The sequence below is a fragment of the Rutilus rutilus genome (assembly GCF_951802725.1).
Source record: "Rutilus rutilus genome assembly, chromosome: 18".
Classification (NCBI taxonomy): Eukaryota; Metazoa; Chordata; class Actinopteri; order Cypriniformes; family Leuciscidae; genus Rutilus; species Rutilus rutilus.
In genome coordinates, this window is record NC_140231.1 from 30556636 (window position 1) to 30580237 (window position 23602).

At 39.3% G+C, this 23602-nt stretch overlaps 1 protein-coding gene across 11 annotated transcripts; it reads left to right on the plus strand.

Annotated features, from left to right (window-relative positions):
- Nucleotides 1–3: 3 nt before the first annotated feature.
- Nucleotides 4–22986, plus strand: ark2n (arkadia (rnf111) N-terminal like PKA signaling regulator 2n). Of its 11 annotated transcripts, none has more exons than XM_084387417.1 (7): nt 76–238; nt 2761–3519; nt 6594–6656; nt 11867–11944; nt 13185–13269; nt 17398–17456; nt 18064–18461. In XM_084387417.1, the coding sequence occupies exons 2-7, from the start codon at nt 2832–2834 to the stop codon at nt 18351–18353; spliced, it is 1263 nt and encodes a 420-aa protein (XP_084243543.1). In that variant the 5' UTR covers nt 76–238; nt 2761–2831; the 3' UTR covers nt 18354–18461. The 11 variants fall into 11 exon arrangements, with proteins under 11 accessions (XP_084243546.1, XP_084243552.1, XP_084243545.1 ...); XM_084387427.1 differs by lacking the exon at nt 18064–18461 and adding an exon at nt 17558–17683; XM_084387420.1 differs by lacking the exon at nt 6594–6656 and having other exon boundaries at nt 4–238; nt 18064–18541.
- Nucleotides 22987–23602: the final 616 nt, after the last annotated feature.

The window sequence follows — 23602 nt, forward strand, 5'->3', positions numbered from 1 at the left end:
GGTGGTGCCGTCTGTTTTTCCCGCCGTCATCGCAGCGGAAATGACGCCTACACATTTGTTCCAGCGACGGCTAGTGGGGACATTTTAAATTAGCAAACTGTGCTAAAGCGGTCGGAAAGTCGAGAACACAGCAGTTATCCTATAAAATTTCAATTGACTCCGTATTTTCCCCATGAATATGGTAGTAGGAGCCTGAGATGTTACAGAGAACACACACATGAGGACAGATTTGAAGCAGGTAAGCCACGGTCGTCGGTTATTGCCGCGCGCTCATCTCTGCGCCCTTCCATTTTGAGCATGTACTGCAGTTCTGACCCAAACCTACTCTCACTTTAATTACTGCATGCTTTTATTCATGCACATATGCATGCGTGCTGTCTTCACTCAACGTGCAAATGTACCGGTTAACGTGCAACTTCCAGACCGAATGTGTTGCAGCAAGATGAGTGTTTGTGCTGCAGTGTCTCATATATTCATTTTCATGGGTTTTACTTCTTAGTTCTCTTTCTCTGATGATTCAAGTGCGCTATTCCGTCCGTTTATTTCACAGCTGCATAAATATGTAAAAGAAGCATTCATGTGGATTACTTGCAAATAAGCCCTTGTAACTCTACGGGCTGTTACATGCGTCATTGCGTGCATGCAGTGCGATAGGATCAGAGCGCGCGCGATATTCGTACATGATGAATTGATGTCTGTCTGATAGAGCGCGTGAACCGTGTTGCGCGCGCGGTTCGTGTTTCAAGTTGGACTAGTAATGTGATGGAAACTCATAAAAGATTACCATGGTAGCCACACAGCGTTCGCCAAAACACCACATTTGTTGCTGCTGTGATTGCTGTCGTAATAAATCTGGGATCTCCTTCAAACGGTGTAAGAAACGTTATTTTAATTTCTCCTTTTGATAGTTGACATTGCGATCTAATAGCATTTTGCTATGGTTTTTGTTGTAATTCACAAAAGAAATACGACCTGTGGCAGTCGGTGCATGTAAAACACCTGCTTGGAATAACATCATGTTTGGTTGCCAATAGTAAGAAAATGTCCAACCTTTGTATATGCTACTATATCTATCTATCTATATTCAATAATGTTACCTACAGAATTTTAATGGCACATCAAAATATTGCAATTAAACACGTGCACACTATATGGGGGAAAATATTATTAGGCAAGTAAAACATGAATAATTAATAGGGAAGGGGGTTTTACAGTTACAGTTTTTACAAGTTTCTTATTTGTTTCGTTTTATTTTGCTGCTTATTTTTTCCCCGCTTCATTATATCATATTATCCCCGCCTCCACTCACTCACAGCAGCTCAGAGATCCACTCGTTGACGATCACACGTTGACCTGATTGGTTACCAAGTAGTTTGTGACATCAGAAACATCAGCGATTTCACACCGTGTTTTTGAGACTGTCTTTGGTTCACTGCAGAATATATGATGTGTGTGTGTGTGTAGAAATATTTATGAATTTCACAAGTATTTCGTCTGAATGGGGTGTTTTGGTTGAAAGTGTACCAGTAACCTGAGGTAAAGTTTTGCATGTCTGGAGAGGGTGCATTTAAATTAGGTCTGCAGTGTTTTGTTGCACAGCAGGTCATGGAAACCTGTGAGAGAATCATAAAATGGTCATTTTCTGACCTGAAAAAGTCCTGGAATTAATAACACAAAATCTTAAAAGTCATGCATATTCACAGCAAGAAAATGTCTACGTTTGGATTGATCTGAAAAATGTATTGCAAGTAAAGTGCTCTTTGTGAGTTTTTTTTTTAAATGACAAACCCTGTGTGCTTCATACAGTCTGACAGGCCTCTCTAAACACTTGATCACAGCAAAAAAAATTATTTATGGACATTAAGTTTTGAAACCGCTTTAAAGCTACACTGTTGTGAAATGCAGCATTGTGCATTGGAGTCGGATGACGTGTAGAAAGGTTGATAAGAGCTTCACTGGTGCGTGATAGTTCAGGGTTCTGCCTGGTTAAACACCTGTACCTCAGTGGTGCTTAAATAGTCGAGTCACGTTTATTTAGGAAAATAAGTGTTAATGTTGCTGCATAATACGTCAATTTTGAAAGAAATTCAATTTCAGCCATAAGCAGCACTTCAGAAGACAACAGAGTCATTATTCAGCTCAAGTCAGTTCAGTGTTGATCGTGAGAAACTAAACTAACTGTTTAATCAGATATTTGTCAGCTTTTTTTTTTTTTTTTTTTTTTTTTACCAATACTTTGTTTTTCTTACGAACAAAGTAACCAGCATTAGCACTGACACATTTTCACTGAATTAATTCAGTGTGGAGGACATAACTGATAACAAATATAAATGGATATACACAAGAGAAACAGATACACATAAAGAATAATATATATATATATATATATATATATATATATATATTTAGAGAGAGAGAGAGAGAGACTATATACATAGAAAGTGTTTATTAAAATAAAAGAAAAAACAGACAAAAAAAAGGAAACCGATAAAACAAAAAAGAGAACCTGCAGTCCCATTTGCCCTGATCTACATCTTGGTATACTCTCCTCCTATCCTTTACCTTTAGATCACTCAAGTTTTAAGAATAGAAATCAAGCTGTCATGAGTTCGGTTCCACTGCATAATAGTTTTAATCTTTGCTCTATTAAGGCAGTGGATCGCTCCAAACGATCAATATCTGTAAAATAGGACACCCATTGCTGTTTTGACAAATTAGGAGGAAGTTGGCTGTTATTTTGACATAGTTGGTGTTTTCCAGGTCAGCCGCCCCTGTTTATCGACCAGCAACTGCCACTTCAGAGACTCCGCCCCTGGCCCCGCCCTCCAGAGATGACTGATGCCCAGAAGGCCAACGAGCTCCCTCAATGCCCCTCAGAGGGCGGGGCCACAGAGGAGCAGGACATGCCCCTGAGACCAGAGACCACGCCCACCAGCTCTCCAGCTTGTGAAGAGCCAATCAGCTCGCAGAGTCCTGACAAACAGCCAACCCCTGGCCTGCTCTCCATGCCCTGCTTATTAAAGGAGCTTCATAGAGACTCCGCCCCCGGGCAGCCGCAGGAAACGGATCCGCCCCCGACCGCGGCCCAGTCCTGCCCGCGGGAAGACAGCGATTCCTCCGTCTGCCTGCGGTCGCCCTCCTCTTCCGGGCACCTCGGAGACTCCGACACGCTTTCGTCGGCGGAGGAAAAGGCCACGCCCGCCCAGACGGCCGGAAGAAAGTCACGGCGCTCGCATTCTGAGAGCGACACGTCCACCATCGCGATGGCGGCTAAGAAGAACCGTTGCCAGGAGAAGCAGGCCAACGGACGCGTGCGCGTCAGAGGCCCGCGGAGCCAGCGGCAGAAGCTACGCATGCGGCAGCTCCGGCAGAAGCGGGAGGCGGCGGCGAGACGCAAACCCGACGTGCTCCAGGACAGCAGCACCAGCGACAGCGACATCACAGCCCACTCTTCATCATCCTCGCCACTAACGGCCTCGTCCGACAACGAGGGAGAGACAATCAACTCTCACGCACCAGGTAACTGCACAAACACGCACAGCATTTTGTGTAGAAGATCAGAGCAGACTGGCTGTTGTGTGCTACACGGTAACTGCCTGTCCTGAACAAATCGATTCACTGATGCATCACGATTCGTTAATCCACAAATATTCAATACATTTATCTATTATTCAACAACCAGTACGATTTATGATTAAGTGTTTGACAACCAGTGAAACAATTTTATCAAATTTTCACAATTTGATACAGTGTAATTAAATAATCTTTAATTTACAGTAATAGATTTATTGATTCATTAATATTAATTAGAGATGCACCGATACTAAATTTCTCCGCCGATACGATAGCTGATTATTCAGTATGATGTCTACCGATAGTTTTATTTTCTCAAAGTCCCCCTGTAGTCAATAATTTTATCCCTTAAAACTAATATTTTTTTATCACCAAAATGTGACATATTTAAATGTTTTATCCTTGGAAAAAGGACTCTACGTCCTTGCCTCGTTTAGAATACGCGGTTCTATGAATATGCAAATGAGCCCCGCCTCCACTCACTCACTCACTCCAGCTCAGAGATCCACTCGTTGACGATCACACGTTGACCTGATTGGTCATAAGGTAGTTTGTGACGTCAGAAACACCAGCGATTTCAAAACGCTTTGGTTCACTGCAGTTTTAAGAAGAAAATACTCGGCAGCAATGGTGTTGACTTGTGAATTTGCACATGGTTTGTCTTAAAGCATATTGAAAACACCACATAGACACATAAGCAACATTGAAAACTTGATTTTACCCACAGAGGGACTTTAAAATGTCATGAAACCCCCATTTTATCACTGGTCGTTCACACCCCAGCTTTGAAAAAGACTTAAACATGGGCGTGTAAAGCTGTGGGAAAATGGGAGTGTAGAGGGTGGGAAGAGGGGAGACAACCAATAAAACACACCTGCAACACACTCATTATTCAGACAGATGAATATTAAAATATGAGCGGAGAACAACGAACACACACAACAGAGTTGGGGGAATAAAGAATTAAGGCATCGCTAATTTTGTGCCCATTCTTCTTGAAATTTTTCGCTTAAATATTGTTACTCCAATTTTCCGCGTGTTTGTAGTCAAACTCCAGTTCGGACATCATCGCAGAGATAATGCAAACGACACTTGAGCTCCTGTAATGAGGAAAGATACACTTACACTTATGAAGCTAAGCAGGCAGAGGTGAAGGACAGCGCCGAACTGGTCTTGTCACATTTGAGTTCTCCACTGTAAAGAGATCTCATGCGTAATACAATGATTGGATTAAAAGAGTTTTTTCTCATGAATAATATGGAGAAACTGATGACATAAAAGCATACTCTCCAGCCATGGCAGCCAATCACCACTCCAGATTAACACACATACCTCACTTTTCATGACATTAGTTCAACTTTGCTTTAAACCGAAAGAAGGAAAAGGCTCAGAAATACAAAAAAATAACCAGCTTTTCTTTAATAATGAACGTATCAAAAATGTACTAATGCTGTATATACACAGGGAACCCTCTCATAAGGTACATTACTATTAAATTAGAGGTTGAATTAATTACATTTAATAATTAGGTTTTTTTTAGATAAAATAATTACACTCAAATAAAAACGGAAATGTTTGTGTACAACTCAGTTGCACGTAAGGTAGTTTTCATGAGCACTTGTCTTCATGACACATTTATTCAAGCAAACGCGTATAATTAACAGTAAATAAGCTCATTTCTGGTGTTTTTTTATAGCTAACTAACGACCTTGTGAACACTAGATAACTTTCCTGAGGTAAATGCAACATTAAGTTGACACACTGTTTCACAAGCTGTTTTATTGACTTATTTCCACGGTTGAAACGCTGATTAAAGTGTCGTGAGACATGATACATGCATTTAATCGGCCCTAATCATCGGCTGTTTCAAAACAATCGGCCTTTTAATTATTTAAAAAATACAGATTTTTGTCTGATACATCGGTGCATCCCTAATAATTCATAATAAATGTAACAATGAAACATTACTTGTCTGGCCAGTTCACTTAATCATATATATAAACATACATACACACACACTGTTTGTGGTTGAGAGCATATTTATTCATTTATTGTTAGTAAATATATTTTTATTAATACAAAACCACTTGACTTAATGGCTTAATTTATTTGTATTATTTAAAAAATATATATAATTGTGTATTTTATTATTATTATTATTATTTTTATTTTTTTTATCATCATTTATAATAAGAAATCATTACTTATCTGACCATTTAAAGTAAAACAAAACAAATAAAACGATATGGTGTTAGATATCGATAGACCTCATTTTAACTGATTACGGTAAAAAAATACAACTTATTTTTACTTCTGTTTGTGGATGAGAGCATATGTATTATAGTATGGTTTTATGCAAAATCTTTACACACAATTTTGCAGCGAGTTCTGTTAAACTCATTAAAGACGTGCTGAAAATTGAGATGCATCGAGAATCAGATTGGTTTTGGAATCAGATTGTGACTTTGAATGGAAAGTGAATCGTGAGGTGCCTGAAGGTTCCCAGCTCTAGGCCTGAAACGAACACCTGCAGTGAAGCCATTTTGACATTTCATTTCTTTCATGCATTGTTTGGTGCATGTTGACTGAATGACAGAATGGTTAAAAATGACCACACACACACACTGCGAAAGACTCAATCACACACACATGAAGGATCTTCTGCACCGGTCAGGGTGTGTTTTCTGTGCATGCATGTTGAATGACCTCATATGCAAAGCGCCAGGTGAGGAACATTTTTCCAGTATCAGAATTCAACAGCGTTCTGACCTTACGCTGACCCCTGTCATTAGTGACCAACCAGAATGATCCACTAAGTGTGGCTACTAGTCTTGAAAATCCAAGGTGAATACACAGCAGCTAATTTGTCACTTCTTTTGTTAGTTTGATAGTCTGATGCTCCTGTCTACCATTGCTGTGGACAAATGTTCAAGCACTAAATATTCACTAAAACAGCAATTATGTTCAATCATGTCATGTTTGCAATGAGATTATAATTCAAGCATATTTATGATCAACAGCGCTGATGCATGACATTCCACCATTTGAACAAATGCAGATTAATTGGAGGGAAATTATACAAGGTATTGGATGAAAGTTTGCTTTTTAGAATATCTCAAGATTTTCTTTGTCTTTTGTCTTTCCATCGTCTCAGTATCTGTTGTTTTTGTGTCCTACATCTGACTCATGTGTGAAATGTCTGCAGTTTTTTCTTTTTTCCTTTCATTAACCCTTAGTTTTCTGCACAGTATTTAATTAGGATATGCATTTTTGTCCAAAGCACTACAGGCAGGAGCAGTTGCTCATGGGGCCACCAGGGGGCGTATGCCTTTCTTTCTTGGGGCCACATGTTGGCAAGGCAGGAGTTGAAACTCTAACTTTGATTATATTATATTATTACCATAGCTCTCTGATTTTATTAGTACAGTTTTTATGCAGTTTGAAGGCCTGTTTGTTAGCTTCCAGTGTTGAGTTTCTTTTTCTATTTTAGCAAAAAATAAATAAAAGCAGGTGCATTTGCAGCAGTATTATTTATACTCTAATATATTATTTATTAATATTTTGAATTAGCACTTATTTTCAGCTTTCATTATAATTTGTTTTAATTTTGCTATGTGCTTTTGTCATTCTATATATCTTTAATTTACTTATTTCAATTTGATTTAGTTACTTGATTTAGTTATTTTATTACTTAAATTTACTCTGCTTCAATTAGTTGCCAAAGGCAACATATCATTTAAGTATAATATATTTATATACAATATTTTATTTTAGCTTTATTTCAATTTGCAAAAATTGTTAAAAACAACAATAGTTTGCAGATGCAATGTTTCAAAGCCCAAGTTACATCTCTAAGCTGTACGTTTGTAACACATTCATGACCTTAAAGTCCCCTTGTAGTCAATCATTTTTATCCCTTAAAATCACAAAAATTACATTTAAAAGTTTTTTTCTTGAAGAAAAATTCATGCCTTAAAATAGCTTGAATGAAACTCTACACTAGGGATGTGCCGGTGAAGATATTTTCCCACCGGTTAATCGACGTGTGACAACACCGGTAATATTGGTATCACCGTCCACGGGCGCGGACCGAGCGGAACCGAGTATTTAAAACGCTGTGGACACGTGCATGCGGCCGTGCGCATTTTAGTTTCGCTTTCAAATTAGTGCTAACTCGGGGGCGGATTGCTTGAATGGTGAGTTTATTAGCCTATTATTCTAAATGAAAAACAACAAAACGATTTCGCTTTGAGACCAAATATTCTGCCGCCATCTTGTCAGTCAGCTCCTCACTCTCATGATTAATGAAAGCTGACTCCTGCTGCTGATCTGTGCTGCGACTCTCGTTCGTCTCACGATTTATTAAGCAGACACGTTCAGTTTTTAATTGTAGTGTCTGTTTTCTAACTGAACTAAATGATTTTATATATGTACAAAAAAAAAATCTAAACGACAGTGAGGAGCCGACTATCGTAACAAGCCTACTCTACACCCTTGCCTAATTTAGTATATGCGTTCTATGAATATGCAAATGAGCCCCGCCTCCACTCACTCACTCACAGCAGCTCAGAGATCCACTCGTTGACCTGATTGGTTACAATGTAGTTTGTGACGTCACAGTTAGGTTTAGTCATAATAAACCTATTTATTTAGAAACATATTATGATATTACCTGTGTGGTCTATGATAATTTTGTGTAATATAATGTTATTTATCCTATTCATATGAATATTAAATATCTCTCAGGACAGCATTTAACATCCGTATATCGTTAGGAAACTCATTTGCTCTGTGATAAATGACTCTAAACCAGCATAATGACACAGCGGAAGTTAATTCTGTACGTCCCTAGTGGTTACGCTTGTTTTTATTTTTTCACATATCCATTCCTGAGGGTGGGTTAAAATGCTGGCTTCTATCTCACTGTGTGCTCTTTAAGCCGTCTTTAGTCATGTGACCATTGGTGAACTGTACTCAGAATGCACTGTGAGAGCTGCATGTCTTATTCCCAGCATGCTCGCCGGTGTGCACGCAATAACGCCGCCACTTTCTGCATTCCTGTGTGTCTGACGTCTCTCTCTCGGCACTGCCGTCTGTCTTTAAGCTGGCCATCGCCGAGCCGACGCTTCTGGAGCATCAGCGCGTGGGCGGGGCCAACTTGGCATGGGCATGGCCAGTGGAAGCCTGGGCGGAGTCTTGGAGGAAGCTCTTACGCGATTCGCCGCGATGCAGAGACAGACCGAGGAGCGCTTTCGCGTGTGGATGGACAGACTGACCCGCATGCACTCGGACGATGACCTTTCATCAAGCGAAAACCCGGAAGGGCGGAGCCACGTTAGCTCGTTCCTGCCGTCATCGGAGTCGCAGGAAACGCTGGCGGCCTATCAAATGGCCCGACTCAGCGCCATCACGGTTCCTCCTCCTTCTCAGACTGCCGGTCTCAATGGAAACGTGGAGCCATCTGAACCTAATGTCTAAAGACGCAAAACAACTGTGCCGACTCTATTTGACCGCTGAAGTGGAGGCTTGGGACAATGCACAAACTTTTCTCTTCATCTCTCCATTAACCCTCTACTAATTTTTCTTCACCTTCATTCTGCCTTCTACATCTCTCTTTCTCTATTTAAAGCATCAGTTCACCAACAAATTCAACATTTACTAATCCTCATGTTATTCCAAACCTATTTGGCTTTCTTGCATGGAACACAAAATGTGAATTTGAGGAATATCATGATTCTTTCCCATTTTAATGAAGGTGAACAAGTGTTTTTGTCCTTCTTGGAGGTCGACATGCTTTAGTCTGCATTGACCTTTGTCAATGTAAGAAAGTTTCCACTTTTGTGTTCAATGGAAGTAATAGTCTTACGGGTTTGGAACGACACGAGGGTAAGTAAATAATGGTTTCTTTTTTTTTGGTAAACTGTTTCTTTAACTTCACCTGACCTATTGCTATTAACATTTTCTGTTTTATATTCGCATCTCAGGGCCGCCCTCCACAGTCAGTGCCTTTGCGATCTCATGTCTTTGGGAGAGCCAGATTCTCCCATTCACCTGGAGATTAATCATTTTAAAAGAATCTTTTTTTTTTTTTTTTTTTTGCCCATAGAGTGACCGAAAGACGTTTTGTTCCCATAGAGAGACTTCTAAAGTTTTGCCTCGACTGCCATGTGTCTCTTTGTCTTCATCTGAAACACCTGGGCTGGCATGTCTACCAAAGAACTGTTGTTTGCATTGTGGATTGTTTTAGGTTCTTATTTAATCGCTTCTTCCAGAGCGGAATATGCATGACATAAGCTGACAACGGAGAGCTGTAATGTAATGACAGCCTATACCTTGGGTTTTTTTGTGCTGAATACTGACCTAGGACAAACACTAATGGAGAAAGTCACATGCAATAAACGGGGGTGATTCTACTACTCGACACTATGTCTAAAGCAAGAGATATTGATCACTTACATGTATCTATTTAAGGGTGATTTTCACGAGTCCTATTTTACCCCCAAATTTGCATAAAACAATGTAGCCTATATATAGAAGCATTAAGATTTGATGCATTTTGAAATTATTTTCATGACAATTACGCTCATTTCCTCTGATTCTCATTACTGAAAGTAGAACAACCAGATGCGTTAGTTTCATTGTTGCTTCTCGTTATATTTTCATTACTGTAATATCCTATAATGCAATCATTTTTGCATCACAACAAATACTGCTATATTAATACTTAAAAAAAAATATTACTTAAACTAACTATTTTGTGTTACACTGACTGATTTTTCTTTCATCAAAATGTACTTAATTGTCATTAAAATAATGTTGCAATGCCAGAATTCTTCATATGCATATAAATAGGTTTAGTTTTACTGAAAAATATAAGTTCTGTTTTTTTGGGTTGAAATACGAGCTGCAGATATTCTTGACTTTTTTATTTAATTTTTTTTGGTGTGTGTGTGATTTGCCCATCATGTGCTTCCTACACACTAATACAAACACACACATAGTCAATGTTTACTGTAGTTACTGACTCACAGGAGGACTTGAAAGCTGTTTGCTGTACCGCTTTACTGTATAGAGTATCTGAAGGAGATTGTTTACGTTTTTATGTCTTTATGGGTAATAACCAGCTGCCTAAGTTTAGTGTCATAATGTTTTAGATGGAGGACAGAATTTCCTCCACATAATTGCTAGAAACTAAGAAATTAGTAACCAGAGATAGATGTCTTTATTTGTTACAAATATTTTTTTCTTTATCATTGCGTTATTAATAATGTCATACTACTGCCTCACCAAACGTAAAAGTGTGCCAGGCGACGTTCAATTTGTGTTTTCATGTCTGTGTAACACATTGACGTGTAATATCTGCTCTGTCATTAGCTGGGAAATAAATATACAAGTATTTTACCAGCATTCAATCTGTTTTACCTGACATTATTATCCAGTTAGTCTAGAATTAAAGTCCATGTACTGCCTTTGGGGCGCGCTATCAATTATCACTGAATATATTTTTTTTTGACTAAAGAATTTATGTAAAGGCCCGTTCACACCAAAAGCGATAACTGTGAAGAAAACTGCTTTGTTCTGTCTATTCGAAGCACGCGCTGCAGTTTTGTCGTCTGTCACTTTAAATGCTCAAGCTCCTTAAAGCAGGATGGATTCTGATTGGCTGTCGTTGTTTGTATCGTTCATTAGCTGGGGAAAAATCGCTCTGAAATGTATTCAAACGATATCGTTCATCGTGCTGTTCTTTTATATTTAGAAAAATGTTTAGAACTAGATATTGTAGTTATTGTCCTTTTGTGTGAATGGGCCTTTAGTCTTATAGATATAAAATCATATACATTAAATACAGCCCAACAAATACTTTAAATATAAATACTTTAAACAACACAGTCTTTTTAAAACAGAAAAATTACCCTATTTACTTGAATACAAAAAGTATCTTTGTAATCTTCAAGTCCATTTTTATTGCCATATATTTACTTTCTCTCTGAAAATATGTTGCATTACGGAATAAAAAGCATTGTGAGCCGTTTTATGTTTACTTTAAAAAGTGAGATTCTGCTTTTTACGCCTGTTTGCTCACTAAAATTCCACCGAGGAAATCGAATTGTCACCACAAACACAGTTTAATCCTAAAGCCAAACATTCAGTGTTTCACTAATTTACTGTGACCAGTGTTTGGAAGGAGATTTTCAACAGGAACTATTTAGACTAATAAACTTCAAAGCTGAATGATGGACATGCAGATATAGCGGTGAATCTTCTGAACAGTGTGTGTGTGATTGTGTTGCAGTGGGTCCTGCAGTGGTTGGCCACTATGATATTTCAGACACTCACTCCGAGCAGGAACAACAGTCGCAATCGCTCTCAGGTTCGTCTGACTGTACGCTCGTACACATTGGCTGCGTTTCACTTCGCATGCCAATATTAGATTCATAGTATTTAAAACAAGTTTTTTAGTGTGCATCGATACGGTTTCTAGACTTAACCCACGATCCCTTGCACTGCAGAAATGGGAAGTAACTACAGTAGTTTTGTTTTTAGGAATGTGATTTTTATTTTATTTTTTCGTGAATTGGAAGTACTCAATAGACAAATAATCTTATGCAGTTATTTGATCATAAATACAGTAAAACAGTAATATAATTACATAGTTTACCATTTAAAATAATGGTTTTCTATCTGAATATACTCTAAAATATAATTTATTTCAGAATATATTAAGCAGCACAACTGTTTCTAACATTGATAATTACTGAGTATCAAATCATACTAGAATGATTTCTGAAGGATCATGTGACACTGAAGAGTAACGATGCTGAAAATTCAGCTTTGATCACAGGAATAAATCCTATTTTAAAGTATATCAAAATTTAAAACCATTATTTTAAATTGTAATAATATTTCACAATATTACTTCTTTTTTTTCTGTATTTTTTATCAATAGATTTTTCCAAAACATAAAAAATAGTAATGTCTCCAAACTTTTGACCAGTACTGTATACATTTCAAAAGCATTCTGTGACATCAGCGTAATTTTCAGTGTCACATGATCCTTCAGAAATTATTCTAATATGTTGATTTTGCTGCTCAAGAAACATTTATCATCAATATTGAAAACAGTTGTGCTGCTTCATAATTTTTATGGAAACAACATTTATTTGAAACAGAACCTTTTGAAACATTTTAAATGTCTGTACTCTCACTTTTGATCCATTTAATGCATTCTTGCTAAATAAAAGTATTAATATCTTTTAATATCACACCCAAACTTTTGAACGGTATTGGAAGTTCCCAGTCAGGCTCTGTAACCAATCATGTTTTGTATTTTAAACGTTGCCTTTTAGTATGAGAATTGTGACGCAGCCATTTCCTCGTTGACTTGCCTCACTTTTTTTGTGAGATGAACAAGTGTTGGCCTCAACTACAGGATATTTTGTGTTAGATTATCAAATGAAATTTATCCCTTTGAAATCTAGATGGTCTGTCAGGCGTCTGATTTCTGTTGAAGGGCATTTGTGTGTTGCATCAGATTCACTCATATTTAATTTTAAGGATGGTTTTAAGGTTTTTTGCTAGCATTTGCTGAATGTAGTCTGTTGTGTTTCTAGGTGCCGTAGAAGCCCAGCCATCTCAGGTGAGTCTGGCGTCCACAGACAGTGAAGTGGAGATCGTTGGAGTTCAAGAGAACGCCAAGTGAGTCGATCCTCGTCCAATTCATTCACTAGTCCTATAATAGTAATGTTCTTATGCTAACTAGGTAGGCAAGATCATGTTTATCATATTTTAGCCCTAAATAAATTCTAAAGAGTCAATACATCATCAATCCTTCTTCCAAAACATGTTTTTGTCTTACCCTGATTCACTATGGTAAGCCTATTATACAGTGTTTATATTGCGTACATGCATCTCTCGTAAATAGAAGAAAGTTGCTCCGGCTACTTCACGTGTGTCTGGTGTGAAAGTTAGTTGTAATTAGTAAATGTATAATAAGCGGAGGTTAGTTGTCACAACGAGTGTGAAAGTTTGACATGAAGCCGCTAAATCTCCAACCTATGGGGAATCGCCTTTTTAAATAAAATAAAAAGACGAACTCAGGGATTTGAGATTGTGAAAGAGATGGCGTTTTATTACTCAACAGGTCATTAAGGTATTTTATTGATTGATAAGTTGCCACATGCAGCTCTCTAACAGATTTCATTGCAAAGCATCATCTATTGTGAAGGGTCATATTCATCCACAGTCACACAGAGCCGAAGCACAACCTAAAACAATGTTCTTCTGCAAAATACATGCAGTTTTTTTTTTAAAACACTAGTTACATAGTGTACCTTTAACTAACAGTTCTTTTAAACAAGTTCTTGTAGGATTGTCAATGTCACCTGTCAAAAAGTTCAAGGTTTCTTGGTTTTGACATCAGGGGTCTCATTTATAAAACTGTGCGTACGAACCTTACTAAAAGTGTACGTGCGCCCGAAAGCCAAAAAATATTCAGACTTATAAAACCGTGCGTACGCCAGAACCTGAGCAGAATTCACTTTATTAATCCCAGTCAGCGGAAGATTGTGCGCACATGCGCCTCCACCCCGACATAACCATATATGGAGCTTACAACGCCTAGTTTTACTATGCAGATCCTCATCTGCATATCATTTGCATATGATTATTCATCCACGTGATAACGTTTAACGGTACAAGACACATTACATTAATAAAAATCAAGTAGTTGCCTGTCCTTGCCTTGTTTTTGAATACATAAATCAAATAGTGTAAAAAACATTTCAGAGAAAGTTTTTCTCAATCTTTTCCACTTGCCGAATTGTATCTTTAATTGATTTATATTTTTAATGGAAGCAGATATGCCTTGGGCATTATTTGCACGAAACTATTTTCTCAGACAATCTGGTATTATCATAAGCAATTATCTCTGTGGTTAAAACATTAAAGCACGCCACAGGAAGTGTTCAAAAACAATCGCATCCACAACAAATATTTCTAATGATTGAATATAAAAAAATGTTGTAACTTCAGTAATGATTTCATGTTTAAGTGTTTAACTCCATTAATTTGAATGGCATATTTAATCTAAATGTTTATATCAGAGGTAAAACATAGTTTAAATCATTATTTTATTTATTTAAACTGTTATTTGCGTTGGTTTCACTAAACGGCCCAACGCGCTCGCTGGCGCGGACATTTATTAAGAAGGGATGGATATTTGCTTCAAGTGACAGGCTTGGTGAGTGAAATTATATTTGTATTATCTTTCTGTATATGTTAAATTTTCTTGAGATTTTCTGTCTAAAAGTGACCAAAAAGACACTTAACTCCAGCTCACCATCGGTGTCGCTAAACTGCTCCATCTCCAAAACGTTCGTACGCATGGGTCAGAGTTTGCGTGCAGGTGCGCAAATTTTCTCGTCAAGTTTGTTTTTATAAATCACAACTCATGCGTCGGAAGTGGCGTACGCCTCTCTCAGGGCCTGTTTTGTGCGTACGCAACGGTTATAAATGAGGCCCCTGGTGATTCCTCAGATCTATGTCAACGGTTGCCATTCTTTCTAGATTAAAAGCAGCCCATCTAGACGACAAGTTTAAATTCTAAGTAACTGCATCCTCAGCATACGCCATTCAGTGTAGCACCCGGGTCTTCTTTCGGTTTACGGACGTGGCGTAACCACATAAAGATTATAACCTCAAACTGACATTTCCTGCAAAATCAAAATGCTCAAATTATAAATCATTTTTATAAGCTTACTATTGTGAATTGGGGTTTTGATTTGATTTGATTAGACAAAAAATAGGGAAATACATTGTTTCTACTTGTTTCCATTGTGGTCCTTGATGTAAAGCACAAACTGTATAGTATAGCATTATTAATACAAAATTGCAAAAAATGTCCACATTTACCAATTGTACAATCACAATTAAACACACATAAACTAATACAAATTCTTCATTAAAACAACCAATCTAAGAACAAACTTTTAACTTTAATACTAAATCTAAAGTAGGGAGGGAGACCGTTCTGAACACTGATTATTTACTTTCTCAGTAACTTAATAATCTAGATTCATGTTAATTTCTTCATATAAAATATAATACAGAATTCTTTTTAACATTTCAAGTTGTATAAATTTGCAGTGTATTTGGAACGAACGTAACTTAAAAATGATCAATAGTTTTATAAATTAACATTAACCCAGTTTAATAAATGCCGCAAAAAATGGATGGTTAGTTCATGATACCTAATGGACTAATTAATGTTTACAAATTAAGCCTCATTGTAAAGTGTAACTGGATCATTTTGGGTTAGGACCAGGGCTTGACATCAACTTTTCTGCTCACCAGCCACTGTGGCTAGTGGTTTCCCAAAGTTATTAGCCACTCAGCATTTTCACTGGCCACAATTTTGTCATTGTTACCATAGGGGAAAACTGCCATATAGTATAATATCTCATAATTTGGCAGCAGTAAATATACTTGCTGTCACTTTAAAGGTCCCGTTCTGCGTGATCCCATGTTTCAAACTTTAGTTAGTGTGTAATGTTGCTGTTAGAGCATAAATAATATCTGTAAAATTATAAAGCTCAAAGTTCAATGCCAAGCGAGATATTTTATTTAACAGAAGTTGACTACAAAAAAACGGCTCGATTGGACTACACCCCTCTACATCCTGCTTTAATGATGTCACTAGAACCGTTTCTTGACTAACCTCCGCCCACAGGAATGCTCCCTCAACTCTACTGGCTACTTGCGCACTTCTTATAACTTAGGCTACTGTGTTTACTCAGCTCTTACGGTGATTTTCTGAAGTAAAACTGACGCTTCATCTTTTGTGTGATGTACAATAAACTTTATTAAACTCATCAGTACATGTTTGATCATCATTCGGACAGCAGACTTGTAGGCTATTAATAAATAATGGATACATAGCCTACAAGCAGATGACAAATACGTTATAATAACCGTAATTAAACTACTAAACCATACCTGTTTCATCTCTATACAGCACTCTGACTCTGTAGGCATTATTGTCCGACTCGAAATGAACGCCGTTACTGAGAGTTTCTGATATTATCATCATTCCGTGAGATGAATTTGTCCTGAGAGACTGAGCGCGAGCTCATGAAGCTCCGCCCCCTGTGTCGTCCAGCAGCACCTCATTTGCATTTAAAGGGCACACACTGAAACAGCTCGTTTTTCTGAGCCCCAAAAAATGTCAATTTAAACATGCTGTAAAAAATGATCTGTTGGGTATTTTGAGCTCAAACTTCACATACACACTCTGGGGACATCAGAGACTTATTTTACATCTTGTGAAAAGGGGCATAATACGGGACCTTTAAGACCTGACGCATGAATCCATTGTACTGTTACACATGCTTTTTCTTTCTCAATTGTTTATGTTCACTTAATGCTGCGTTCACACTGAACGAGAATTGGGCGTCTGGAGCGAGTGATTTGCATGTTAAGTCAATGTAAAGATGAGTTGACGCTCGATGGACGCGATTTCGCCTCATTCGTGCATCCAGTTCGAGACGAATTGAGCGTCTGGCGCGATACGTGCGAGTGATTTTAGTTGGTGCTTTTTGTGTATTCACGCGTTTGAAGCGAATTCGTATCTGACGCCCGAGTTGAAAAATCATAACTGTTCACGCCGCGTTATCCAATCAGGAGCCTGCTTGCTGCTGTCACGTGGTGAAGTGACGTGATAAACGGGGGCAGGCCCGCCCGGAGTCACTCATTCAACGTGGAGGAACGACTGATATTGGCAGTGAGCAGTCATACGGAGCTATATGACACAAGTTCATATTTCTACAGACACAGGAATAAAAAGGACCTCGCTTGGAAGAGTGTCAGTGAGGAGATTGGGCAACCTGGTAAGTTGTAAATACACATTTCACTTTTGAGTCACGTTATCGACCCTGCTAACCAGCTAGCAAGCTGCCTTGCCGCTATTTTACAACTCCTGTCTCCCCAGTCCCTGGTCCCTCACCCCCTGCCGCTGAACCCACATGTGTGTGAAGGCAAAAGTACAAACAGTATTTGAACATGTTACGTGCACAAAACATTAGTACAGTATCCACTCATAGCTTTAACATTCACATAAAGTCACAGAAGTTTGTGAATTAGTCCCCTTACAAATAATCATTGTATTTGTAAATGCAGACACAATTACATTGCAATGTATGCCACCAATCATCTGCATACATGCTTTTTAGCTACTGTTCATTTGCATTTTTACATATGTATATGTCTGAAGTATAACTTTAATTACTTAATATATGTAAAAGCAAGTTCAAAACAATTTCACACTTGCATTTAAGCACTGTCTATGTCTCTCACACAGGCACAGATATTATTCTCCCAATATCTAGACAATTTTGTTATTTCAATTACATTTTTAAACCTTCACTGTGAACATGAAAATCAGGAATCATCTTTCTGCCTTCTCATTGCACTGTGTTGTATTTCTTTATTTCACAGGCCAACAGAGGAGGAGAGCCCCCCGGCGGCCCCATGAGCGGTCCCAGGATGGTCCGTCGGAGGTGGAGCAGGCGCTGCTGGGGCGACCTCCGGCGCGACCTCCAGCCCCACCACCAAAGTCCGCCGATGAACACTTCCTCCTCAGCCTTCTGCCTTTTCTGCAGAGCATGCCGCCTCGTACCAAAGAAATCATAAAATTTGAAATGTACAAATTGGCTATGGAAATTGACCCCCCCCCCCCCCCCACACACACACACACACACACACACACAGTAGGCTTTAAAAAATAACTAAATGAGGCAGCAGGCTCTACAGGAAACGCAGAATGCCCTCCTTCCTCTTCTCCTTCATGTCGTTCCCTGTGGCTCTTCCACCTTCCAAGCGAGGTTCTTTTTATTCCTGTCTCTGTATGTAAATAGTTTGTACATATTGTACATTTTTCATGTTATTTTATATGTTTGGCCTCAATAAACTCAGTAATTTGACTAAATGCCTGGTGTGGTTCTAATGCACAACAAAGCAAATCTTTCATCACGTAAAAACTTGATTTCAATATATGAGACATACTTATTTTCTATTTTTAGATAGTCATGCTCTTTATGGGTTTGTGGGTGCCTCTTAAAAGAGCAGTTGTGGGGAAGTCGTGAGGAGGACTTCAAACGCTACTCTTGTCGGCTGCCATGGTACTGCTCCCTCCGCCGAGAAGTGTGCCATGAAGACGTCCCTCACCCGGAGTGCTTCTCTGGAGGAGTTGTTTGCCGCAGCCCGACCCAGACCTGGCAGTGGCTCCTCTCCAGCATGTCCCGCGCCCCTCACAGCAGGTGCGTCTCTCCCCTCCGAACACCTCATAAAGCTGTGGAGAACACACGTCGCCGTCACACACTTCTCCGCAACTTCAGGGTGGACCTCGATTAGGCGGCGGTACGTCCTCCACTGTGAGGAGAGGATGCCAAAGGCGTTCTCCACCACCAGCCGGGCTCTGGAGAGACGGTAATTGAAGACACGCCTCTCTGGAGGAAGGGTGCGTCCTCCACAGCGGGAACGCCTCATCAGCCACGAAGACATGGGGCTGGGGTCCTCTTTCTTCAGCACCGGGTAGAGGCTGGTCAGGAGGCAGATGAAGTGTGCCAGCCCGGAGAGCCCGTCCAAAGGCGGAGTTCTCCAGAATCCCACCGTCGCTGGCCCTGCCGTACCCCCCAACATCGATCACCCGGAAGCGATACTTCGCATCCACAACTGCAAGAAGAACGATGGAGAAGGTTCCCTTGTAATTGTGGAACTGGGATCCTGAGTTGAGGGGTGCCTTGATCACCACGTGCTTCCCATCCACCGCTCCACAGCACAGAGGGAAGTTCCACCGCTCCTGGAATCCCTCTGCGATGGACCTGCAGTCATCGGTGGTGGGCACAGGCATGGAGTCCTCAACAAGGCAGTCCCAGATGGCGGTCACTACCTGGGGGACGATCTGGCACACCGTGGAGACACCAGCCCTGTAGCTGTACGCTATGGTCCTGAATGAGTCCCCAGTGGCAAGAAACCTAGAAAACATTGTTATAAATATTATAGTACACTTGTAGTTACATATTCAACTATATACAATAACCAGTCTGTTTTACTTAAATGTACCATATTTGTTTGTTTGCTAGCAATTTTACAAAGTTTTGAATGTCCAAAACAAAAGGGTATATGGTGTATTAAAATCACTAGTGTGCCAATAATCAAGCAATACATATTGCTTAGAGATAGAGACGTGACAGTATCACGTCTGCCAAGAGAATATTATAATTTTTAGGTTATAGCAGTTAACTGCAATAGTACCACTTTATTGAATTTAAAGAAGCCTAAATCAAAACTTAACAAGGATTTAACTGTGACTGAACAGGGTCTAAACCAGGACTAAAGTGGGTCGGAACCAGGACTAAAGTGGGTCTGAACCAGGACTAAATTAGGACAACACAGAGTCTAAACCAGGACTAAAGTGGGTCTGAACCAGTACTAAACCAGGACTAAAGTGGGTCTGAACCAGGACTAAATTAGGAAAACACAGAGTCTAAACCAGGACTAAAGTGGGTCTAAACCAGGACTAAAGTGGGTCTGAACCAGGACTAAATTAGGACAACACAGAGTCTAAACCAGGACTAAAGTGGGTCTGAACCAGGACTAAATTAGGAAAACACAGGGTCTAAACCAGGACTAAAGTGGGTCTGAACCAGGACTAAATTAGGACAACACAGAGTCTAAACCAGGACTAAAGTGGGTCTGAACCAGGACTAAAGTGGGTCTGAACCAGGACTAAATTAGGAATACACAGGGTCTAAACCAGGGCTAAAGTGGGTCTGAACCAGGACTAAATTAGGAAAACACAGGGTCTAAACCAGGACTAAAGTGGGTCTGAACCAGGACAAAAGTAGGACTCAACCAGGTCTAAACCAGGACTCAGGGTTCAACCATGATAATACCAGAACAAAATCAGGTCTAAATGAAACTAAATCAGGACTTAAAATACAAAGACCTCCTGAGTATCACTAGAAAGAGCACCAACAGTGGTATCCGTACCACAGTTTGAGAAACATTGATAGCATAGCGTATATTAGCATATATTTAATGTACTGTATTTAAAATTTCATATACATTTACTAACCAAAGACAGATGGACAGGCGCTCCGCAGCTGGGATAGAGCGCCTGTAGTTGATGGGTGTCCTGGAGGGTGATCCTCGCTCTGATGTGGGACAACAGGTCATCAAACTGGGCGCGGGACAGGCGGAAGTACCGCTGAAAGTGTCTGGTGGACCCAAGTATGGCAAAGATGACCCCTACGCCGATGTTCTGCTCTCCAGAGCAAATACAGAGCAGTGACTCTCTCGATGAATGCTCGATCAACATCAGCCATCTTGCAAACAGACAACCGCCTAGCACTCGGCCCTCCCACAAGAAGCGGATTTCGCCTCGAACGCGCGTCTATTTTGCTTCAAACGCTCGCTTTCCAATTCGCTTTGGACGCGCGAGTAGATTCAAAATGTTCAAGCGTCCAACTAGACGCGATAGAAGCGAATTTGATGCTCAATTCGTGTTCAGTGTGAACGCAGCATAAGACCTGACGCACGGATCCATTTTACTGTTACACATACTTTTTCTTTCTCAACTGTTAATGTTCACTTAAAACATAACTGACTGTGTTTACGTGAATACTTGCCAAGAATGGCATTTTGACATTATTTTGTGTTCATTTGACTGTTTAAGTGCTATAAGCAGCAAAAAAAAAAAAACTAAATTTAGTACTGAGGCAGCTTTAAGCACAAAATATGTGGAAACTAGTAAAATGATGCGCAAAAAGCACAATCCCACGCTGAAATTCAAGCCCTGTAACATCAGCAATGTTCATCCGGAGCAAATGAGTGCGTAAAGTTTGTGTGTAACTCGCTGTCGGAGAGATGAGAGACCGTGAAAGTGCAGCTGGTATCGTGCATCTATTCTGCAGAAAATGAGTATTGGGAGCGTTTCAGATATTTCTGTATCCATATGTATCGAAAAATCTATATTTGACACTTTATTATTTCAGATGCCTTTTTAATAAACTACAACTGAGAAATGTATATATCATATATAAAATTTAACCCACCAAAGTGGCTAGTATTAGTGACTGCGTTACACGCCATTGCTGAAATCCACCCGAGGGTTGGCGGGTGTTCATGTCAAGCCCTGATTAGGATATTTTATTTGGTCACTTATATGGTCAGGATATGGTCACTTAATCATTGTTACTTTGAAATATGATGTTTTTGTGACCGTTTTAATGTTTTTGTAATGTTATTTCAGCGTTGTCTCAAGGTTTCCTCGCGGTGGAGTGATCCAGTCGCTTTCTTCCTGGAAGCAAAGAGCTCCGCCGGCGTGGACGTCAGTCTCTGCGCAGTCAGGCTGGGTTCCTCCTCCTGAGGTGGTGGACCTCACGCTGGACGAAGACCGGCACAGATACCTGCTGTGATCACACACACATACACGCTTAGATACACACACTCATATACATGTGACTGGTGGGCTGAGTGACTCAAACCAAAATGAACTTTGACTGTTGAATCTAACAACACAGAATAATGTTTTCATTAAATGAAAAACTCTTCAATCTTACTGTTCAATGCTTTCTTCTGATACACTTTGATATGCCTGATTATTTGTTACTGGGATTGTAATGTCAGTAAATGACACTGGGCTGGTAATGGTTAGCGAGCGCATACTGTACCAAGGTCTCCCCTCGGTAGAGTCAGGTATCAAAGCTACTGGCCTGAAATACTTATTACAATCTTAAAAATAAAATATGGGGCTTCCTTAAATAAATTAATATACTGAATGTAAACGGGTGAATCTCACAAAAACTGGTCGTATTTTACTTCAAAATCAAGAATATAGAATATAAGAATTTGTTATTAGATTATTTAGCTTAGAACAGACTATTTTTTTAGAAGTATTAAGATTTTTGAATTGTGCTATTTATTATTGTAATGAAAAAATACTGTAATTTAAGCAAATATTTTAATTGTTCTGCCTTTGTTGATTTGTTTAATTAACAAAGCTCTCAATTACGTTTACTGTAATACAAGAATCATTATTGAAAATACTGGGAGTTACAATAAACTCAAAAGTAAAGTATATGGATGTTACGGTAATTTTGAGGTAAAAGTGTTTGAAAAATAGAAAGTGGTCTAAAAATAGGCTTCTTTTTCTTTAGGTAAAATATAATTTCTTGTTTGTTTGTTTTTCTTTAGATTTTGAGGTGAAATAACACCTGAATGCGTTTCTGTGGGATTCAGCCAACAAATTGAATTCCTCATCAAACCTCAGTCATTTCATCATGGCAAATCAGGGATGCCTTGCTTTCTCAGATCCTCAGATTTCAACGTCGTCTTTTGAGTCACTTTGCCCCACTGAAAAAAAACCACCTACACTTACATGATCCTGCTGTTGGCCTCAGGAGTCGCTTGCTTGAACCACCCCAGCCACTGTTATTGTGATGTAACTTCCTGTTAGCTGCTGAAGAGCTGTTAGTCGAGATATAACCACAAACCTGCTGGTCTTACTCTCACCGGAGCAAATGCCCCACTGCTCTGCGTGCGCGAGATTGTGTGTGTTCACTGTCAAACATTTGATGCTGCTGTGTGGGGAGAAGCCTTGGAGTGTGTGTTCCTCACCCGATACTGCTTTCACAATACGTTTGCGTGCGAGTGTGTGTGTGTGTGTGTGTGTGTGTGTATCCTGAGCATTACAGTTTTTCAGAGCATGTTTGTTACGTACATCTCGCATTGTCATAGAAACGGGCCCTTGCTTTTATTATGCCAATGGAACTTATTCTAACACTCTACAGGTCAAAAGTTTGGAATCATTACGATTTTTTTATATAGTCTCTTCTGCTCACCAAGGCTGAGGTTATTTGATCAAAAATATAGTATACAGTAATATTGTGAAATATTACAATTTAAAACAACTGTTTTCTATGTCAATATATAGTCAAATGTAATTTATTCCTGTGATCAGCTGTATTTTCAG

Coding starts and splice junctions, on each gene's coding strand:
- ark2n (XM_084387417.1), top strand. CDS start 2,832: ATGACTGATGCCCAGAAGGCCAACGAGCTCCCTCAATGCCCCTCAGAG. Junction 11,945..13,184: donor ACAGTCGCAATCGCTCTCAG/GTTCGTCTGACT, acceptor TTGTGTTTCTAG/GTGCCGTAGAAGCCCAGCCA. Junction 17,457..18,063: donor TGAGGAGATTGGGCAACCTG/GTAAGTTGTAAA, acceptor TTTATTTCACAG/GCCAACAGAGGAGGAGAGCC.